Raw genomic sequence first — 23,077 nt, 5'->3', positions numbered from 1 at the left:
TGTATCACCTGACGTTTCCAACTGATCTTCAGGTATAGACCCAGGTAGAGAATTACAGCAATCCAATATCCAGGCATGACTAACCAGGATGAGGTTCTGCACCTTACTGGAAAAATCATAATTTTCTTGCCAAACATAGATGGGGAAAATCAAGTCCCCTTGACCAGAGTGGCTATGTGGACATTGGGAAGGAACAAAGAGACCAGATACTACCCTACTCTTATCATAGTCCAGATCTCAGCATGACTCTTGGAAGGCTCAGAAATTGTACCATCCAGGTCTGATAAAAGCAGAATACTAATCTCATATTGTTGGCCCTTCGGCTTGAACCTCTCACTCTGTCCTCTCAGCCTCATTGACAGTGAGATTGAACAAGAGAGGTGCGAGAATGGATTGCTGTGCTCTACCACACTAGAACCCCAAATCAGATGACTCATCACTTAATGCTACCCTCTTGGTTCTCCCTGTGTGAAGAATGGAGCTATGCAAGTGCAAATGTATGTCTTTGAGCGTGTCTCCAGCACCCCATGTCACTGGTATCACAGACTGCACTCAGATCCAAAAAGAAAAAGCAAAGACACTTTGGGCCAGATCTTGGCTCTGACGCAGTCACTTTCCCACCAGTTCACCATAAAGGCAGTTTAACGGGCTACCCAAGAATTACCCTGACATGGAATCCTCAGGTGGTTAAAGGTCAATGTAATGACTATCATCACCTTCTCCCACTTCTTCTTCAAATAGGTGGTGTGGCCAGAGAAAGCAGGGGGTATGGTGAGGAAGGTGCAATTCCTAGCTGATGCCAATTTGCCAGACTAGCTCTTGGGGGCCATTATCCTCAGGTGCAACTTACACAAGCCCTGCTGCTGACATTAGTATTCACACTCTGTGCTAACTACGTGCTTGATGTACCTTTTTCTTTGCACAATTTTGTCTAGTATTGTCTGTTTTTAACTGTATAAATAAAGAGAACAATAAAATGCTTTAGACAATAAAAAAAAAACCACACACATGCACTCACATGATGACTAAGTGCGAGGAATATGGGACTCTCTCCCTCTGGGTCCCTGGAGAGCAGCTCTGAGAAGATGAGATATTAAGTGCTGTAATTGTGGGGAGTTGGAGGGAGAAGCACAACAGCGCTTCCTCACCCCCTAAAGGAAAGTGATAGTATGCAGCCACTTAAAGCAATGGTGTTCTCAGATCTGCTCTCTGGTATGCATGCCGCTCAGGAGCATACTGCCGGGCATCCAGACTGGTAACATTTAAGGGTAAGCTCACAAGGAGAGGGAAAGAGAGAGAGGGCAAAACAAAAGGAAATAAAAAGAAAATAATCTTTCCAGGAAACAGTTTTGGGGCAAGCTGTTTTCAACTCGCTATTTGGAATACACTAAACATGCTAGATGCACGAGTCAGCTTGCAGGGTGGAATTTTTTTAACTCCTTGAAGAAATGTACCTGGATTTTTTTAGAGGTATTTACAGAGTTTTTCCACTGTTGCATTGAAACACCTGTTTGCTGCTGCCTGGATCAGCAGCAGCATTAGGGAAAAACTCATTTTCACTCCCTTGGTAATTGTTTTTTAACTAGAGTGGTATATTTTTTGAAAGTAGCTTTAAAGGGACACTGTCGATTCCAATTGGGCCCAACATGTAGATGATGTAAAATCCAAGCTTTTACAAGAGCAAACACTGATCTCAGTGTTGACATGGAATTTTAAAAAACCTCTTTTTAAATGAATAAACATTCCTCCTTTTCTGCATCCTCACCCCCAGCAAGTGTTTGCAGCTCAAACATTTCAGCACTGAGAACAAAACCAAAACTCTGTTCATTGGTGTCAACGTTCCTTCCCCACTCTGAACTCTAAGGTACAGATGTGGGGACCTGCATGAAAACCTCCTAAGCTTACTTTTACCAGCTTAGGTTAAAACTTCCCCAAGGTACAAACTATTTTACCTTTTGCCCTTGGACTTTCGCTGCCACCACCAAACGTCTAACCAGGTTTATTTTATTAGGAAAGAGCCCATTTGGAAACGTCTTCACCCCCAAAACCCTCACCAAAACCTTGCACCCCCCTTCCTGGGGAAGGTTTGATAAAAATCCTCACCAATTTGTATAGGTGACCACAGACCCAAACTCTTGGATCTTAAGAACAATGAAAAAGCATTCAAGTTCTTAAAAGAAGAATTTTAATAGAAGAAAAGGTAAAAAGAATCACCTCCGGAAAATCAGGATGGTAAATACCTTACAGGGTAATTAGATTCAAAACATACAAAATCCCTCCAGGCAAAACCTTAAGTTACAAAAAGACACAAAAACAGGAATATCCATTCCATTCAGCACAGCGTATTCTGTCAGCCATTCAAAGAAATCAGAATCTAAAGCATATCTAGCTAGATTACTTACTAAGTTCTAAGACTCCATTCCTGTTCTGTCCCCGGCCAAAGCATCACACAGACAGACCCAGACCCTTTGTTCCTCCCCCCCTCCAGCTTTGAAAGTATCTTGTCTCCTCATTGGTCATTGTGGTCAGGTGCCAGCGAGGTTATCCTAGCTTCTTAACCCTTTACAGGTGAAAGGGTTTTTCCTCTGGCCAGGAGGGATTTTAAATGTGTTTACCCTTCCCTTTATATGTATGACAATTGGTTTACATTGTCCTGGCTGAGAAAAATGTACCAAATAAACGGCATCAAGCCAAGAAGTGAACTGGATTTTTAGAACACTTTCATTTTTAATAATCTATGAATAACATAGGACTATCGGATACATACACACCAGCAACATACAAGAACAAACTGGTGCTCCCTCTAGTCCAGGATCTTCTTGATAGTAGCTGGTACCAGATGTTTCAGAAGAAGATGCAGAAAAACCTGCCGTTGGCAATTATGGTATAATTTGCTCATAGAGGAAGTTTCTTACTAATCCCTGTCAATCAATGTTTTGCTTGTGCCCTGAAGCAGGAGGGTTTATAGCCATCCTAAAAAGATGTTTTGTCCTGTCCAGTGTAACTATGGATGTCTGCATTATCAATATAAATGTCATTTTTTTTAAATCCCATTCATTTTTTGGACTCAATTATATATTGTGGCAGTGAATTCCACAGGTTATTTATGCATAATAGAAAATACTTCATTTACTAGTTTTAAATGTGTTGCATTGCAGTTTCCTTGACAAAACAATCCCCTTGTCTTATGTCATGAGTGGTGAACAGAAGTACCTAATCTCCTCCTCTATTCTAGTCATTTTGTATACCTCGGTCATATCCCCACTTATTTGTGTCTCCTCTGAACTAAAGATTCCCGATCTTTTCAGTTGTTCCTCATACAGAAGTCTCTCCAGGCCTCTAATTTTTTTGTTGCCTGTCTCTGAACCCCTACTATATCTGATATATGCTTTTTGAGACAGAGTGACTAGAACTGAACACAGTATCGAGGTGAGGATGTTCCATTGACTTATATAATGGCATTATAATATTTTCATTGTTACTTTCTATCCCATGCCTAATTTCCATCCTACATTGTACCTGCCATAGTTCATGCTACTCTCTGTTGGCTTCATTAGGGCTAAATTTAGCTTTTTGGCTTGGGTGACCTTGTGAACTTTAGCATTTAACCCAACTTTCATGTCTTGCCCTCCTGCTTCCTCTTCTGGTTAAGGGTATGAATACCTTCTAGGACTTGGTTATAGTTGTTTTAATAGCCTACATGCTGACGCAAAGGGTTTTAATTTTCTTCACTTTCAATTTTAGAATCTTTGACTACCTTCCTCATTTTTAGAAATTCCACCTTACTCAAGTTTAATGTCACTGTACACGTTTATTGTAAGATCCCTCCCCTGAGGAAGATGAGATTAATTGTACTGTAGTCACTAGAGGTTAAATTCAGCGAGAGCCAACCTGAGAGGAGCTGTAGTAAATATTTTCAAACCCGCAGGAGCCCTGGCATTCCCCGCGGGGCTGGAGCCCTGAGCCCCGGCATGCCCCGCGGGGCTGGAGCCCTGAGCCCCAGGAAATACGCGGGGAGAATGTAAGCCCTGGTAGTCATTATTATTCGGTGGTGCTATTATAGTTAATTCTAGATACAGATATAGTTGTTGTTCTCTTGGACTCGCTGTTCCAAGTTGTCTCATGTTCTCTAGGACTCGCTGTTCCAAGAAATGGTCATTTAAGATCCTGAGTAACTGGTCCACTTAAATATTTCCTGTTGTGTTATTTGAACAGTTTCTATGCAGACAAAGAGTAGAAAATGTGTCTCCTTAAATTGAACAGTGCACTGGAAGCAGGGGATGTATTTCTGAAGCTCTTTAAAATTCTTGGCTGAAAGGTGCTATCCAGGCCAAAGTACGACTTGCTGTAAAGGCCACTGTTCTGTGAGGGGTTATTACAAGCTTGGTTTGAATGTTTTATCTGTCGTGTCCTCTCCCCGCTCTCACTAGGCCCTGAAGCAGCAGCAGCAGCAATGCAGAGCAGGCATGCCTGTGCCCTCTAACCAGCATCTTCTACTCAAGACGGTGAAGGCAGCCAGTGACTCCACACCTGCTAAACCTGGTATGAGGCAGTGAGATTCCCAGACTCTCTTTTACGGCCATGTCTCTCTAACTTGCCTTTCCTAGGCTTTCGGGGAAGAGGGAGCCCCTGTTTTCCAGAGCATTCTTTGTATTTCTAAACTGTTCCAGCTTCTGTCCTTTTGGCTTTGTCTATACTAGGAAAATCATTGTGTTAGGAAAAATTAATACATTTTAAGGCCAGAAGGAACCATTATGGTCATTTGAGTGATGCCCTACACAGTACAGCCATCACCTAATAATTCCTGCATCAAGCCCGTACGTTCTGGTTGAGCTAGAGTAGAAAGCAATCCAGTTTTGCTTTAAAGACTTCAAGTAATGAAGAATATACCACAACCCTTGGTAAAATGTTCCAATGGTTAATCACCCTCACTGTTAAAAATGTGCACCTTATTTCTAAACTCAATTTATCTAGCTTCAGCTTTCATCCACTGGTTCTTACTATGTTGTTGTCTTGTAGACTAAAGAGCCCTCTACTATCAGAAAACTTCTCCCCTTGTAGGCATTTATAGACTGTCACCTTGTAATCTTCTGATGGATAGGCTAAACAGATGTAGCTTCTTAAGTCTCTCACTATAAAGCATGTTTTTCAGAACTTGAGTCAATCATTTAGCTGTTTGCTGAATCCTTCACAATTTCACTACACTTTCTGAAGTGTGGACACTAGAACTGGACACAGTATTCAGTGATATCTCACTAATACAGAGGTAAGACCACATCCTTACTGCTTCTCAATATCTCCCCTTATGCAGCAAGGATCACATTCGCTGTCATAGCCACAGCATCACACTGGGAGCTCATGCGCATTTGGTTATCCACTGTGACCCCTAAGTCCTTTCAGAGTCACCGCTTTCCAGTGTCCTGGCTTTCTATCCTGTAACTAGGGCCTATGTATTTTGTTCCGAGATGTGTGTCCTTGCATTTGGCTGTATGAAAATACACATTATTCAAACAAATTCAGCTTACCAAGTGATCCAGATCACTCTGTCAAACGGATCTGCTCTTTTTATATACCACTCCACCAATTGTTGGGTCACCTCCAAACATTACCCGCAGTGATTGTATATCTTTTCCCAGATAATTGATAAAGATACCACACAGCTTTGGGCTGTGAGCAGATCTCCACAGAGATCTGTTCCCCCACTAGAAATACGTTTTAATTAGCATGATGTTAAGCACAAATTTGCTTTTGTCTGCGCTAAGGGCACAATTTGTGTGTAACACTGTGCTAATTAAAACACGTTAGTTAACATATTTTCCTTGGTTTACACATCAATTCTCCCTTCTCAAAGCGATTTCAGAGGGCCTGAATCAGGGAATCACTGTCAGGAACATCTTGTGGGGGACGGTGCATTTTGAAACCAAAATTTTGTTTTAAATAAAAAAGGTAGGAGGGGTGGAGACAGCTTTGGTGTGAGAAGGACACCGCTTCTGTAGGTCACTGTGTAGATGGGTGGGGAGAAGCCCAGCATTGCACACCTTTGAATGGGGTTCCAAATGCTTGGTTCCCAAGCACAACATTAATTAATGACTACATTATTTATTAATGCTTAATGATTGATTAACGTTTGAACAGTGCTTTGAAGTCAAAGTGCTGAGCATTATTATTCATTATTTACTGTCCTTATTTATTAATGTCATACAACAGGTGTAACATTTTTTATCAGCCTTGGGCGAATAAATAATCCTACCAACAAAGGAAAATGGTCCTTCATAAAGGTGCAAGGGCTTAACGTTCCCCCGTAGGGATTAATCTCCTTTCTTGTTTTAGCTAAGAGCAAAAATAAAAAAATATATTTTAATTTTGATAAAGTTACTTTTGTGAGAGCAGCTTAACTATAACTTTATCTTCTGACCTATCACAAGTTATCAATACAGGTCACGTACAAGAACACCGGTAGGCAGGTACCGGGCTAGATTATGACCATTCTTGTGAGTACAGTGGATCTTCTGATACACACGCACACACAAATACTAGGACATGGTACATTGCAGCAACTCCATTGTGTTAGCACCAAACCTGGAGCTGTCATTACAATGTCTGTCTAGTAGCTTCACATACACAAAAAGGGGAGAGAAAAAACAATTAGGTCAGTGCAACATCAGATACTTCTGCTCCCAAATTAAAAGCTAAATCCAGGCCTTGCAAAAGTGACTTATCTGGTGCAGCTTGTAACCGGTGTAATAGGGTGAACCATTAACTACAGAAAGAAGATCAGAGTGGGCATGTAGCAGGGCGGCCTAACCCCCGCGGCGCCTCCTGCTCGTGGTGCAGGGAATTAGCGTTCCAGCCTCCGGAGAGCCCTCTGCAGGCCGGTGTCCCACTTGCCGCTAGGCCCTGAGTCCCTCCTGGACCCCGGTTCCCCCTTTCATGCCAGGGTGCTGCCACCTGCAGTACCCCATACAGATCTGGGTCTCCCCTCCCAAGGGAACCCCCAACCCTCTACCCCCACCTCGCCTCAGTCTGTGGCCACTGCCAGTCATCACCTCGCCCCCGTTCCCTGGGGCCAACTGCAGTGTAAGCACCATTCTTCATAGGCAAAGGGGGTTTGGACCTGCTGCTTCTGCCTACCCCTTGGGCTGCCCTCTGCAACCCCAGTACCTATTTGACCTTCCACTAGGCCTGCAGCCTGTGGGGTTTCCAAGCCGGAGTTCCCCAGCTCCTCTGGCCTTCCCCCAGCCCTGCTCCACCTCAGGTACCTTGGTAAGCTCCCAGCAGCCAGGTCCCTCCCTTTCCACAGGCTAGAGAGATTCCCCCTGCTCCTGGCTTCACTGGCTTTTATCGGGCCCACTGGGTCTGTCTGGGGCATGGCCACAGCTGAGGCTGTCTCCCACTCAGCCCAGCTTTTTCCCTGCCGCAGCCCTCTCCCAGGGCTGTTTTAAGCCCTTCCAGGCAGGAGCGGGTGGCCACCCCGCTTCAGGGCAGTTATGGAATCTGAATAACTTTCAGCTCTCAGATCTGCCTGGTGATCTGTCTCCATGGGAGTTCCATGCTGAACATTGGAGTTCGGCTTGGCCATGTAGAATTAAGGAGAATTTTGATGTTCGGCTCTCTTTTTGACTTGTTTCTGCTTAACTGTGCATGTTGGTTTATTCCCTCTTTTCAATTGACCCTTAGAGAATCAAAACCAAAACCAGCTGAGGCTGTCTTGGCTAGCTGTTTAATTGCTGCTAGAATGTCCTATGTAACATCTGTTCAGATGAATGCAAGGTTGAGGCTAGGCTGCATATTTCCAGCTGTAAGGAACATGCATATCTGCCAGATGTACTTTGTGTGTTGTTCAATAATGAAGTCATTGACAGGGTTGGCTGTCAGGGGGTCCCAAGCCAGCTCTGACGTTAAGACCCTGTTGAGAGGAATAAGGGAAGGGAAGTCAACCACTTCTTGGTTCTTTCCAAAGCGTTTCTTGCCTGTACTACTCCGTGCATACATGGGAGCTATAGGGGAGGAAATGCCAAGGGAAGGGGGCACTTCTTGCCACTCCTAGATAGGTGAGGGAAGGCCTGAGAAGGGAGCTACAACTAGTTTGCATGGAAAATGTTGTGTATTTTATGTTGAAGTGTAGGAATGGGTGTGGCAGGTGCATAAAACCTTCCACACAAGCTGGTGGGAGCCCAGTGCCATTTCAAACTTTTCACAAAGTTTTTCTTGCTAACCAGTTTAAACCTGAATGGCTCTCTGGCTCTTTGGCTTGAGCTTTCTTCTCAGAGCTCCCCTCTACCATGGTCTTAAGACCCCATCCTGGCCCACTTCATGTCCTCGGGGATGGAGTGCATCTTACAGCCAGCTTCTGGCCGCAGGCTGGGAGATAAGAGGGCCTGGCCTTGCCACATAATTCTGAGGTGTTGTAGTATAATTTTGGTCTAATATGCGAAGTGGTTCACACCCATATTACATAATACTTACAATCTTCAAAGCATTGCATAGCCTACAGAATTCCTCTCTGTGCCTTACATTTACACTCTCCCAATAATTGCAGACAATTACCATGTCCCCTTTGGTCATTTCTTAGCCAATCAGATATACTGAGCCATTTCCCTTCAGCTTCCTTTATAATTTTTGTTATTTTTCTCTGAATTCCCTTCATTTTGGCTGCTACATTATGATCGGGAGGTCCCTTGAATCCAGCTTTCCACTCCTGACCTCTGACTCACCAGCCCTGTGCAGGGTGTGAGTGAGAAAAAGAGGCAAAAAACATCCAGTAAAGTTGTGACTGAGGCCATCAAACTAATTCACTTGAGACCTAGAAGTATCTCTCTCCCTCGCCCTTTGGTCTTACTAGACTCTCAGTATTTCTGGGTCAGAGCCTTGGGTGTTTATAAAACCTCCAGTACGATGGAGTGTGATCCTGCTGGGAGCATTTGGGTCTTACTGTAACATAAGTGATTAATAACAGCGTTCAATCGCTTTGTGACTTAACCGTGTGTACTCCTGAGTTCCTCTTCTATTGCCGAGGGACGGGAGCACCTTTGGCTATGTGGAGTGCAGGCCTGTTACTGTATATTCATCTAAGGCAGTGGGAAAACACTCGCTAATGTTCTTAATTCAGCTTATTGAGGAAGAGAAGGGGAAAAGAAAATGCACTTAGACCGGAGCAGGAATCTTTTTCTGTGAGCAGAAAGAAATGTTACTGCTGTAGAAAGAGGAACATTGAAAAACGGAGAGCAGCACAAATGATCGGGGAGTGGGAGGGATTGTTTTAAGAGGAGATTTTAAAAGCGTGAAATCTGACTAATTTAGGGGGAAGAGCATGTTAATAATCTGAAGTACATGAAGGGCATAACCACTAAGGAGGGAAAAGAATTATTGGGGGTGGCCTAAGGAGCGCCGTTAGCAATGAGCTCCATCAGATAGGAGAGCAGCGTCTGAAAGGAAGTTCTCATAGTCCCATCACTGGACTGGGAGATTCATGAAGAATAAACTGTCTGCATTGATGGGGAATAGATTTAGATGATCCGGGAGACTGTTTTCCATCTCTATCTTCTATGATGATTTGATAGCTCCCGATAAGGCAAGAACGCTGGAAAATCCGTGCAAGGAGAGGAGCAGAATTAAGGGCTTGTCTACACTTACAGCACTGCAGCTGCACACCTGTAGCGCTCAGTGAAGACGCTACCTATGCAGATGGCAGAGCTGCTCCCATCGGCGTAGGTATCTGTCCCGTCGACATAGCACTGTCTACGCCAGGAGTTAGGCTGGTATAACTGTGTTGCTCAGGCGTGGATTTTCCACATCTGTGAGTGACATAGTTATACAGACTTAAATGTATAGTGTAACCAGGGCTCAGTGTCCATCCTGTAGAACTTCTTGTCCTGGCACTGCTGTGCATTAGGGTACCCATACTAAAGAATGCTCTATTACACCCATTCAAACAGATGTCTTAGAATCATAGAATATCAGGGTTGGAAGGGACCCCAGAAGGTCATCTAGTCCAACCCCCTGCTCAAAGCAGGACCAATTCCCAGTTAAATCATCCCAGCCAGGGCTTTGTCAAGCCTGACCTTAAAAACCTCTAAGGAAGGAGATTCTACCACCTCCCTAGGTAACGCATTCCAGTGTTTCACCACCCTCTTAGTGAAAAAGTTTTTCCTAATATCCAATCTAAACCTCCCCCACTTGTCTTGTTTAACACTTCATTGTTTGTAGATCCCCAATGTTAACATGTTTCAGTTTCCTGTACAGCTTGGGAAGGAAGGCAATCAGATGGACAATCAAGCAGCCCTCAGAACTCCACCTCCAGCTCCTCTCCCTCTGTTAAGGCTGATAATTCCCTGCCAGGCTTGGGGAAGAAACCATTCCAGAGATCTGACAGACTCCATGCAAGTAAGATATTTATTTTTCTGCACAAAGAGGGTTTTGTTGCTCTGATGCCAGAGTAAAAAGCGGAGCGGAAAATTAAGTAAAAGCTGCAGCTAGTTCCAGGGTTGGAGAGGTTTCTGGCCAATCCTGGAAGCCACTCCTGCTCTTCAGCATGAATTAGGGAAAATGAAACCACCATCCAACTCAGAAACTCTATACACACAAACATGTCCATGCCCAGCTCTTCTCATCTGGAAGCTTTGCTGGCTCTTGTGTTCACAGTCCTCTGTGCAACAGAGGCAGAAAAGGACTTGCATTATTTAGCTGCCTTTTCCTTCTAGCACTTAAGGTGTTTCTGTTACCTTAAAAAAGAAACAAAAATAAACCCCATCCTTCAAGCCCAAGAGTGCTACTTGGTTTCCTGCCAGGTTTTTAAAGTTACATGTTTCTCAATACCCCTTTGTTGCTTGTGGTTTGTTTTGCAGATGCTTGGAGTTTAAATGAAATCTCACTCTTGTCTCTGTAGGCCAGGGGAGTAGGGGGAAACCATGTGTTCAGCCCCCTCACTTCATATGGGCCCAAAAATCCATCCTCTGGTAACAGTTTTTGCTGGATTTGATCTGAATTAGTGGCCTTGAGGTGAAAGGTTCCATCCATATCCCATTCAGGGTCCTTTGCAATTTCTCCATGTCCTCTTAAGATCTTGCAGTGTGGCAACCCACACGTTGTCTGATAATGTCAAGAGGCCATCAGTAGAGCCCTGCAAATCTGTGGATATCGCTTTATATCCGCGGACCATATACGCAGATACAAATTTTGTATCTGCGCAGGGCTCTACCATCCGTGCTGCTTTGTCAGTCACTCAAACATTGCCACCCTCACACAGGAGGGTGCAGCCCTGCTCCCAGTGCATAGGTTGACCCCCTTCTTTGCCTCAGCCTGGATGCCCACAACGGGCAGGGATGCCACGGAGACTGAAGCGCTCTAGGTCAGGGCTGAGATATGTGGGTGGGCCCACGTGAGGGAAGATTGCTTTTGCTGTTCCTGTTCTGGGCATAAGGACCCAGCGTCCCCAGAGCTACTGCACCATCCCAGCACTAAAATTCACTTCATTTAAAATTTGAGGAAAAAAGAATAAGGCAGAGCCGTGTTCATTTCGTGTTTGTGGCCAAGCTCCTCGGGTATGTGCCTGTGCCAGAGAGAGGGGCGCAGTGTAGCGAGCTGGAGAGAGCTGCTCTGTATTCCAGACCCAGCTCCATCCGGCGCTCAGGGAAATAACGCCAACCAAACAGACAGCAACATCTACAGAGGCATTTTCTAAATGACCTCTGAGTGTGCGAGTCACCTTTCCCAAATGAAACAAGCTTCCATGGGAGTGGCGCTGTGGGGAGCAATTACCTTAAAAGCATCATCCCCACGCTCCGGCAGAACATGCTATGACAGTCTTCATTAGACTTTTTATTAATGATACATTTTTACTTGAAGTTCACAGAACATAATGGCATGTTGCCAACAATGTGTAATGGGCAAGTCCAAAGGAAAGCGCATACACTGTACAGATGCTCTCTCCGGTCAGGCTGTTTCTGAAATTACAGTGCTCGTGTGAGTCTTTCTGTAGCCTGGGGATTGGTGCTAGAACTGCAGAACTCCTGGTCAGGACCTTTACCATGTGAGAAAAGGGAAGAAGAGAGAATATTTTTTCATTATTACTGCTTTGTTTCGCATTGTGGTCTCAGCACAAGCAGAGCTGGCTGCTGAAACCTGTGAACATGGCACTGATCTTTTCGAAATCACTTCTGCTTTTGCTGAGTACAAAATACAAACAAACCAGCAAGAAATCCAAAGGAAGAAGCTGCCCCTGGCCACAGGATTAAAATAGAAGATTAAAGTACACTTGCTAAAAAAAACCCTCTTGAGAGACTCCTACCCCAGCACAGGGGAGGTTCTGGTATCTCGTTACCATGGGCAGCCAGGAATCCCGGCAAAGTTAGGCAAACCCAGACAAAGCAGAATATTCGGGGTTAATATTTTCCTTGGGAGATGAGAGACCTTCCTAGCCCCAAGAATCCTCACATTATGTTTTTAATCATCCCATCACGCTCCAACTCCCACGATTCCATGTAATGCTAATCCTTATGGCAAAAGGGTGGATCTTCATCCGCTCTGTTTCTGACTTAGCCAGGGAGCTTACTGCTCCCTCCCTTCCAGGGTTGGAAAATGAGCCATCAGAACAGCATTATTAATATCTTCATGTAACCATGAGCTAAGTGAAGAGCCGCTCAGAGGTAGGGGAGCCCTTATTCTTGCCTCAGGTGATGTGTTACACAGACCTCTGTGGTTCTTTACAGGGCAGCTGAAGAGGACGAAATGTGCTGAAATTGATGTGGAAACACCTGACTCCATCTTAGTGAACACAAATCTGCGGGCGCTGATCAACAAGCACACATTCTCTGTCTTACCCACAGACTGTCAGCAACGGCTGCTGCTGCTGCTCCCAGAGGTGGACAGGCAGGTATGCCACATATTCTGTTGTAGAGAGGAGCTATGTTTCCAGGTAACAACATGCAGAAACCAGGGATTGTTGGTTTCATACACAGCAATTGCCAATTCACTGAGATAAGGGCAATCAAATCTCAAGTTTCAGAAAATAAACTGGTGCTTGCTGGAAACTGGGATGGCATTTTTTTCATCCACATACAACACTATTTGGAAAGAAACATGGAGTGTTGCTTTCAGGGAACCATTGAGTATTGATGGATACCAGAGGTGATGGGCCTATAGTTTTATCCAGTATAGTGAATCCTACATTCCTAACAGTAGTGAGCTCAGTGGATTCTGCTGTAGTGGAGTGGACATGCTAGGTGCAGGGAGTGTTGAATGCCAGCTTTTTTTTCCAAAGTCTTTAAATGCGGTCTTATCCCCATACCCTTTTATCAGAGATGCCTTACTAGATTGTCTCTAAAACAATTGTTATACTTTAGCCCAGTCCCCTGATGGTTTGTGGATGTCTCAATAGCTGTCATGTTAGCACTCTAGTCTTGCATAGATGCACAATGCTTTACATAGAAGGGAGAAGGTGTTAATGAATTATTTGTCAACACAGAGGAAGAGGCTGTCCCTACTACACAAAGTCTCTGTTCTAAATTGGAACACAGAACACACAATTTAGAGCTACAGAACATGTGGTGCAGATTTCGGACATTTTGTGGATTACCAGTGAAAGAATTCTGTGTTTTAAGAAAGGATCTGAAAAGTGAAGAGAATAATTCAATGCATAAGAAGAGGGAGGTAGGCCCATATATATATGGAGTAGCAGGTTAAGAAATTATGAAGATGAGTGGGAAAAGGATACAAAGAAGGCATAAAGGAAGGCAGTTTAGCAGGTCCATAGGCAGTTGGAGGAATAGGTGGAAATGAAGGCAGCAATATAAACACAAGCAAAGTTCCACAGAACCTTGATGGTGAAGATGAATATTATTATTTAGTGTTTTTATGATGGCAGCATGTAGAGGCCTGAACCCCATCTCGCTAGGTACGTTATAAACAAATAACAAAAAGCTTGAACTGATGGACAGTGGAGCAACATGGTCTGAGAAGCAAAAACATGATCATTAGCAGCAGCATTCTCTAAAGATTGAAGGGGGCTCAGATAAGATGAAGAGTCCACAGAGGAATAAGTGAGGTGAGCTTTGATCCACGAATGGATAAAGCTTTTGTGGCAGAATGGAGAGGAAAGGCGGGATTTCAGTGCTGTAGAGCATGAGTTCTCAACATTTTTCATACTGAGGCCCCCATTCCCATTCCAGGATCCTTCCTTCCTTCTAGCCATATGAGAAGGGCAGGGCGGTTTCAATACCCTGACAGCCCTAGATTGAGAGAACCCATGATATGGTTACAGCTAGAGCTGTAAGTTGTAGAGGAGATCCCCATACTTCTCATGACACAGTACATTCATCCAGTGAAGATGATGATCATGATGTGCAGGAACTATGCACTTTCTCGCCGCACCACTCATCACCGAAAGAAGAACCATCCTGGAGCCAGATGGGACCCAAATACCCTTACAACCAGGCAGCTCAACCGTGGTACAGACCACTGTGGATGTATCCACCAATGGCCTTCCCAATCCAATGGGCACATTGGGACCCCATGGCAATTTACCGGGGCCCCCACTCCAGGCCACCCACAGCTCATAGAGACGAGCTGAGGTCTAATCCCACGTCTCCCGCCCCACAGCCAACAAAGGCTCAGGATGTTGGGGATGACACAGTAACAGGCACTGATCAGGAAGCGACATCTGCTCACAATTCTTCCTGCTTCCCGGTTAAGGCAATCATGCCACCACCGCCTACCTCAGTGGATGACTTCAAACAGTTCCAGGAACTGTTTAAGAGGGTTGCCTGCAGCCAAGACATCCCACTGGAGGAAGTGCAGACAAACCAGCACAAGCTGGCACAAATTTTACAACCTTCATCTACTTCCAAAATTGCTCTGTCCATCAATGATGGGATTTTGGAGCCAGCAGAAAGAGTCTAGCCGTCACCAGCCTCAATTCCAACGACATGCAGAAGGGTGGATAGGAAGTATTACGTCCCTGCCAAAGGGGTGCACTTCCTCTTCTCACACCTGCCTCCCAACTCCTTGGTGGTCGACACCGCTAATCAACACAGCAAACAACAACAGTTTAGATTCACTCCACAACAGGCTTGACCTCTTCAGATGAAAAATTTACTCCTTGGCGACATTACAGTTCCGAATCACCCAACTATTCGGCCTTGCTGGCTAAATAAGATTATGATAATTATGGAAAACTTAGCTCGTTCACAGCAGAGCTCCTCGAGGAGAAACCATCACAATTTCAGGCCATTATAAATTAAGGTCAACTCATAGTTAAACCGCCTTCCAAGGGTCTTTGGATGTCGTGGACACAACAGTGAGAACCACAGCTGTAGTCATGCAATGGGCATCCTGGTTACAATCCTCTGGCATACCTAAAGAACTCCAAACGAAGGTCAAGGACCTATCTTTTGACCAAGAGAAGCTATTTTTGACCAAGACGGCCCAGGTGCTCCACTCGATGAAACACCCTCAAGCTACTCTTTACACTTTGGGGATCTACACTCTACCTGCGAAGAGAAGACGATACCAGTCTCATCAGAGGAACAAGGATTTCTCTTCCTACCAACAGCAACAGAGGCAATATGAGAATCAAAAAAAACACCAACATTCACAGCAATGGAGAGCACCTCAGTCTCAAGCGTCAACTTCTCAAAGGGCTTCGTCCAAACAACAATTTTGAAGTTTTGGTCGAGGGTCTGAGCAACCTCCCTCACCAGGCAGCACTTATACCCGATCCATCCCCATGATTGGTCATGGCTTTTGCCCATTCTACCATATCTGGGTGTCAATAACCATGGACCAATGAGGGTTAGACATCATATGATTGGAATATACCATATCCTTTACCTCCCGACCACCTACCCTATCCCCCTCCCCATCCCTCTTCAGGTACCCTTCTCATGAGCACCAGTTACAACAAGAAGTCAATCATCGTCTACAACTAGGTGCCATGGAACGGTTGCCTTCGCAATACAAGGGGAAGGGGTTTTACTCCCACTACTTCTTGACCCAGAAAAAGAATGGGGGATGGAGACCTATCATGGACCTCAGGAAGCTCAACAAGTTCGTTCTCGCTCAAAAGTTCAAGATGGTCACACAGGGTATGATACTGCAAAAGGTTGTCAGCCCTCGACCTCCACAATGCTTATTTTCATATTAATATACACCCCGCTCGCAGGAAATTCCTGCATTTCTCTGTAGGACACAAACATTTCCAGTACAGAGTCCGACCATTCAGCCTATCCACCGCACCAAGAGTTTTCTCAAAACCCTAGTGGTAGTAGTGGCACATCTATGCAAACAGGGAATAATGATCTTCCCTTACCTGGACGATTGCCTTCTGTGACGGGGCAAGGCCAGATGGCTATACAAAAGTAGTGGGAGATAGATATATTAGCTCCAGGCTAAACAAATCCCTGGTACCAGGTTAAGTGAAATGAAAGCTGCTCCAGGTCAGTTAAGACACCTGGGGCCAATTAAGAACTTTCCAGAAGGCAGGGAGAAGGCTAGGTTGATTGGGACACCTGAAGCCAATCAGGGGCTGGCTGAAACTAGTTAAAAGCCTCCCAGGCAGTCAGGTGGGCGCGCATGTCAGGAGCTGTAGGAGGAAGTTGTGCAGTTGGAGAGACTGTGTAGTACACACCATATCAGGCACAAGGAAGGAGGCCCTGAGGTAATGGTGAAGTGGAGCTTGAGGAAGTGAGGGCTGCTGTGGGGGAAGTAGCCCAGGGAATTGTACATATCATGTTTCTAAAAGGTCAGCTACCATAGCTGATACTATTAGGGTCCCTGGGCTGGAGCCCGGAGTAGAGGGTGGGCCCGTGCTCCCCCTCCCCCCACCTTTGCCCCCTGATTAATCACTGAGACTAGGAGACAACAGAGACTGTGCATGGAAGGATAACTTCTCCTCACCTCCCTTGCTGGCTTATGGTGAAAATGGCTCAGTAGACTTTGACCCTTGTCTCTAGAGAAAGAAGGGTTACGTGGAGGGTCACAGTGAGCCTCTGAGGCTAGCAAAATCCGCCAGGAAACGTGGGACCCACGGAGGCAAGGACAGAGCTCTGTCACACTTCTCAAAAGTCCAACTCAACAAGAAGCACCGGGCACAGTCCAAACAACAATCACACTATTCAGGGATCTAGGGCTACAGATAAACAAACGAAAATCCACTCTAATCACTATCCAACAACTGGACTTCATCGGGGCACATCTCCATGCCATAGAAGCCAAGGCATCCCTGCTCTTGAACAGATTCTCAGCTCTGACAAACCTTACATCAGAGGTAAGAGTCAGCCTCCAAATACCGGCTCGGACTGTCCTGCAACTGCTAGGACACATGGCAGCCACAACGTTCATGGTTCGACACGCAAGACTACATATGCGCTGCCTACAGGACTGGTTGAGCTTGGCATATATATCCAGCAAGCACAGCCTCACAAAGGACTTACAGTACCACCCAAGGTCCTGGACTGTACACTGGTGGACAAGACCAGAAAATGTATGCATGGGTATCCCATTCCAACAGGAACCCCATCAATAGTAATCATGACGGATGCCTTGCTGATAGGCTGGGGTGCCCACATGTGTCAGCAAATGTCCAAAACAAATGGTCTGTTTTGGAGACTCAGTTACACATCAACCTACTAGAGCTACATGCGGTCCACAATGCTTGCAGACACTTCCTACCTCACATAAAGAACGAATCAATTTGCATAATGACTGACAACATCACCTGCATGTTTTACATCAGTCATGAAGGGGGCATTCGATCTCACTCGCTCTGCACTGAAGCCATGAAACCATGGAACTGGTGAATACACCACAACATAACTTGTTTCAGCCTCCTGTTTTCCCAGCTGTCAGAACGCGACGGCGGACATGCTAAACAGGTACTTCTCTCGAGTCCACGAGTGGGAAATGAACAAAGGAGTCTTACTATTCATATTCTGCCGGTGGGGCACTCCCCTCATGGACTTGTTTGCTTCCCCCAATGAGCCACACATGCACAATGTTCTGCTCAAGAGCAGGACTTGGACCACGATCACTGGAGAAGGCCTTCCTCATCACATGGGATGCACAACTCATGTACGCGTTCCCACCGATTCCCCTGATATCACACATGATACACAAGATATGACTGGACAAGACCAAAGTCATCCTCATGGTCCTGATGTGGCCCAGGCAAGCATGGTACCCTTACATGATCTCTCTCACTATCCGAACCTGTCATCTCAGAACAACGGTTGCACTCTCCACCCGAATCCGGAGAAACTCCACCTTCAAGCATGGCTCCTGCATGGTTCTATCATGGCGAACTACCCTGCTTGGAACAAGTTCAACATGTATTATTAAACAGCAGGAAAGTGACCACATGTAATACTTACCTTCAAAAATGGAAGAGATTTCCTCCTGGTGTCAAGAAAAAAAATTGACGGCCTCCACAATACCCATACCATTAGTGTTGGAATACCCACTGGAACTGAAACGCTCAGGTTTAGCAAAGAGCTCAATCATAGAATCATAGAGTATCAGGGTTGGAAGGGACCCCAGAAGGTCATCTAGTCCAACCCCCTGCTCAAAGCAGGACCAATTCCCAGTTAAATCATCCCAGCCAGGGCTTTGTCAAGCCTGACCTTAAAAACCTCTAAGGAAGGAGATTCTACCACCTCCCTAGGTAACGCATTCCAGTGTTTCACCACCCTCATACTGAAAAAGTTTTTCCTAATATCCAATCTAAACCTCCCCCACTGCAACTTGAGACCATTACTCCTCGTTCTGTCATCTGCTACCATTGAGAACAGTCTAGAGCCATCCTCTTTGGAACCCCCTTTCAGGTAGTTGAAAGCAGCTATCAAATCCCCCCTCATTCTTCTCTTCTGCAGACTAAACAATCCCAGCTCCCTCAACCTCTCCTCATAACTCATGTGTTCTAGACCCCTAATCATTTTTGTTGCCCTTTGCTGGACTCTCTCCAATTTATCCACATCCTTCTTGAAGTGTGGGGCCCAAAACTGGACACAGTACTCCAGATGAGGCCTCACCAATCAAAGTCCATCTCTCAGCCATCACAGCATTCCATCATGAGATTGACAGGACCTCGATCGACACATACACCATTACTAAATGCTTCCTCGCGGGTCTCTGCAACATTTACCCAGAGGTTCGCCAACCTACTCCGGCCTAGGACCTCAATCTGCTATTGAAATGCCTCACCAGACCACCATTTGAACCCCTAGCCACCTGTTCCCTCCTACATTCATCCATGAAAGTGGCCTTTCTGGTCACTATTACTTCTGCCAGAAAAATGAGTGAGATGGGGCTCTCATGGCCGATCCTCCCTACACAATATTCTTCAAAGACAAGGTCACTCTATGACCACACTGAAAATTTCTGCTGAAAGTAACATCACCCTTTCATATGAACCAACCAATCCATCTTCCCACGTTCTATCCCAAGCCTCATGAGACTCCAGTCAAGACTATCTTGACTACTAACTTAGTATAATAAAATGCCCAGGGTACAGCGCCCCAACTTTGTTTGTTAGTAAACTTGTTTTATCTTCCTTCAAATGGGAACTGTGAGCCCTTTTGGTTACAGCTTGGAAAGGTTGTCTAGTTTCACTGTAACCTCAGAAAGCGCCTCTACTAAATGCTGTTTCGTAACTTCCTCCAGCAGTACTTACAATCAATATCCCTCTAACTTCTAGAGTAACCTATTTGCAGGTCTTTTCTTCCTGTTTCTCCAGCTCCAAAAGCACACCACCACTGGGATTACAGTGGGAAATACCCTTTAGATCTCTCTGCATAGAAAGCCACTGGGGCCCTGCACTGTAAACTGCAGACTAACCTAAAAATTAGGCAGGGAGGCTGCTGGGATGATTTTTTGTGGATTAAAACCTGGGCTTTCTTAAACTCGTGAGAATTTCTGCCCTAGCAAACAGTGCATGTTTTCCTGCTGGCAACCCCATTAGAAAGTCAGAGATTCTTCCTACCCTGCATTCCTTTTCTTCCTGCAATGTGATCTTGTTTTACCAAAGCTATAGCTTGTGCAATCTAGTTCACCCTGCCTGCCAAGTCACTGTGTTGAATCAGAATTTGATTGGGAAAGAGTTCTGAGTAGTTGAAAAAATGTTGTCTGACCCATGATGATGGATTTTAGATTTCAGATAAGACTGTGGTAATTTTCTTAGAACTACCCACCACTCTCAGTGCTATTTTGCTCCTCAGGGAATTTGCAGGCTCTATAAACTGGAGAAGGAAAGTTGCTTAAACTAGAAAACTGGAGAAGGGAATAGGTAAAGCCTGCATGGTCACACACTTGTCTTCCATTTGTTTGGCTGTGATCCAGTGGATGGTGTGGGTGTTGGTGCAGAAAATCAAAATACTACCTAATGGGCTTGTAGAGAGCAGAAAGGTACATACCAAAAGTGTGCTTTACCAGACATGACCCACGGTCCACCCAGCCCTCCAACGGGCCTCCAGCAATTGCTGATACCTGATGCTGAGAGAAGCATGTCCCCACACCCAGCCACACCAAGAGTGCACATAGACCATGCCATGGCTGGGGTGAGGGATTCTGCTCCCTACAGTTGAGCAGCGTGTACTTGGAGCAGGAGAAAGATCTCTGCTTTCCCAAATCATTACAACACAGCTGCTCGACTGCCCCTCATTGTAGATCTCACTGTAAGTCTGTCCCACGCAAACCCACTGATAGTCACTGCCATTATTTTAAACTAATTATCTACATCACAAATGCTGATATTAAGTGAAAACAATGCTTCTCTTAAAGAAACAAATCTTGCATTGTTGAAAGCTTGCTACATAATTCTTCTTCCCTTTGCTCTAAATCTCTCTTTTGTTTGAGCCTTGGGAGATTTAGAGTGCCAGGAGCCTAATAGCAAGGTTTACATCTTGTATAAGAAACAAAAGATACCATCCATTGACCCCGGTGAGCTGCTCTGATTTATGGAACTGCGTGATTTTTGCTTGTTTCTGATATATGAAACTTGTAATTCTATGATACATCGAGCAGAAAGAAAGCCAGACCTTCTCCTGTTACCCCTGTTATCGTTCCCCTACGTGGCAAGTGTACAGCTACTGGCCAAGAGTACACTATTTCTCTGCACACCACACTGAAGCGTAGCTGTTCTATTTGGTTGATTATTATTTCCTAGGCTGTACTGTCTGATCCCCCATTGGGCACAGATCTGTCTGCAATATCTAGGGACGTGATTCTGTGCATTTGACACTTTTATTATTATTTATTATATATATTTTCATAGCACCTAGGAGCCCTAGTGGGCCAGGCCGCCATTGTGGTAGGCGCTTTAGAAACATAAAACACAAAGATGGTCCTTGCTGCAAGGAGCTTACAGTCTAAGTCTAAGACAAGAAACAATATTTGGAGACAGACAGGAAAGTACAAATAAACAATGCGACTGACTCTTAAAATGCTGCTTTGATGTCCCTGACGTCCTCTTTGTGTGCCTTTTGGTTTTCCCCTGGAAACTGCCAGCATTGCTGCTTTTGACAGCAGCTCAGAGTTTACTCTGTGATCATTTAGAAGGGAGGGCAGCGTGTACCTGCAGAAGCCTTTTGAGAGGTAGTTGTAATGCTTCTTTTCTGTTATGAGTCGTGCAACTTATAAAGCATCAGCTTGTGTTTCTCCCTGTCTCCTGTAGGGTCCTGTGATTCTCATTTGTCCAGGGTTTTTACTGTGTCTGCGGCATGGCAGTGGGAGGGTAGAGGATTGGGGTGAAGATGGAAGGGCAAGAGAAATCCACCAGGATTCTACAGGACCCAGACTTAGGTGAAGGAGGGCCTTCTGGGGCCATTAATTTTACTCCTGGATCAATCAGAAGAGCAGCTTTGGAGTGCCATGAGGCATTGTCTGTCCAAGCAGTGATCTTCGGACCAGACTCTGCTCCTCTACGTGTCACTTAAATCTGAATTCAGTGAGCTAATGTTTGCTTGCTTTATTGTTTCTCTCAGGTTGGGGCAGACAGTTTGATGAAGATGAGTGGCTCCGCACTCAACAATGAGTTCTTCACTTCAGCTGCCCAGGGCTGGAAGGAGAGGTTGTCAGAAGGTGAGTCTCTCGCCACTGGGAAGCAAGGAGCTGTAAACTGTGAACTTCTGAGGAGTTTTTTCGTATGTGGCATCTCCATTACTGGAGGTTTGCAGCCTTGCTAGCCCGTTCGTTATAGATTCATAGATATTTAGGTCAGAAAGGACCATTATGATCATCTAGTCTGACCTCCTGCACAACGCAGGCCACAGAATTTCACCCACCACTCCTGCAAAAAACCTCACACGTATATCTGTGCTATTGAAGTCCTCAAATCGTAGTTTAAAGACTTCAAGGGTTAGGTGATCCTTTTCTAATCTTTTTGTGGGTAAATAATCCTTTCGATCTCCCCAGGATACCACATGGTCCACCCCCAAGGTCTTCTTTTTTCTGCCTTGTGTTCTTCTGCCATCAACTTTCCTTTCCAGTGCCCATAAACATGCATTGCCTGCTGAACCCCTTAAAATGTGCTCTGCAAATCAAGCCTTTCTTTTCATAAGATCTCTGACTAGTGTTTGAGTTCCAATCATCTCCATATCTTTTTGTTGGTTATGCAGCCTATCCATGATATTTTTAGAATTCTTCTAGAACACCATAATTCAAAGAACTGTAATTTCTTTATTATCAATTGTGTGCATGTCCGTGTTTCACAGAGGTAATTTAACACAGGCCAAATGTAAGTTTTTAGGAGCTGGACTTAAATCTTCAGATTTATGTCTTTTCTCATCAGATGTTTATTCTTCCAGAATGTGTCTCACCCTCGCTGTTTTGGTACTGACTTCAGTTTCTGATCTTCCATAATAATACTTCCTAAAGCAATAATCTCACTTGCTGTACAGTCATGTCATTCATTGGAATCTTGCATGTTTTCCCAGGATTCTTGCATACCACCATGTCTTATCCACATTCAGTTCTAGACCATACTTTGCCATATTCATACATAATCACCACCAACTTCATCAGGCATTCTTCTGAATCCGCCAACAGCACCTTGACATCTACATAGTGAATGTTGTTCACCCATTTTCCATTC

General features: G+C 45.0%; 1 protein-coding gene across 18 annotated transcripts in view; it reads left to right on the top strand.

Moving 5' to 3' along the window:
- The window catches only part of ASXL2 (ASXL transcriptional regulator 2), a 247,197-nt gene that overhangs the window by 210,235 nt on the left and 13,885 nt on the right, over positions 1-23,077 (top strand). For 16 of the 18 annotated variants that reach the window (XM_073335483.1, XM_073335481.1, XM_073335469.1 and 13 more), the window contains 4 exons: positions 4,431-4,542; positions 10,231-10,383; positions 12,708-12,871; positions 21,969-22,065. In XM_073335483.1, coding sequence (XP_073191584.1) covers positions 4,431-4,542; positions 10,231-10,383; positions 12,708-12,871; positions 21,969-22,065 — 526 coding nt within the window. The remainder of the gene's footprint in view (positions 1-4,430; positions 4,543-10,230; positions 10,384-12,707; positions 12,872-21,968; positions 22,066-23,077) is intronic. The other 2 variants (XM_073335482.1, XM_073335479.1) reach the window with 1 other exon arrangement.

The sequence above is a fragment of the Lepidochelys kempii genome, chromosome 3, assembly GCF_965140265.1.
Source record: "Lepidochelys kempii isolate rLepKem1 chromosome 3, rLepKem1.hap2, whole genome shotgun sequence".
In the NCBI taxonomy this organism is placed as follows: Eukaryota; Metazoa; Chordata; order Testudines; family Cheloniidae; genus Lepidochelys; species Lepidochelys kempii.
The sequence above is the reverse complement of the archived record's forward strand: the minus strand, read 5'-3'. Positions and strand labels throughout refer to the sequence as shown.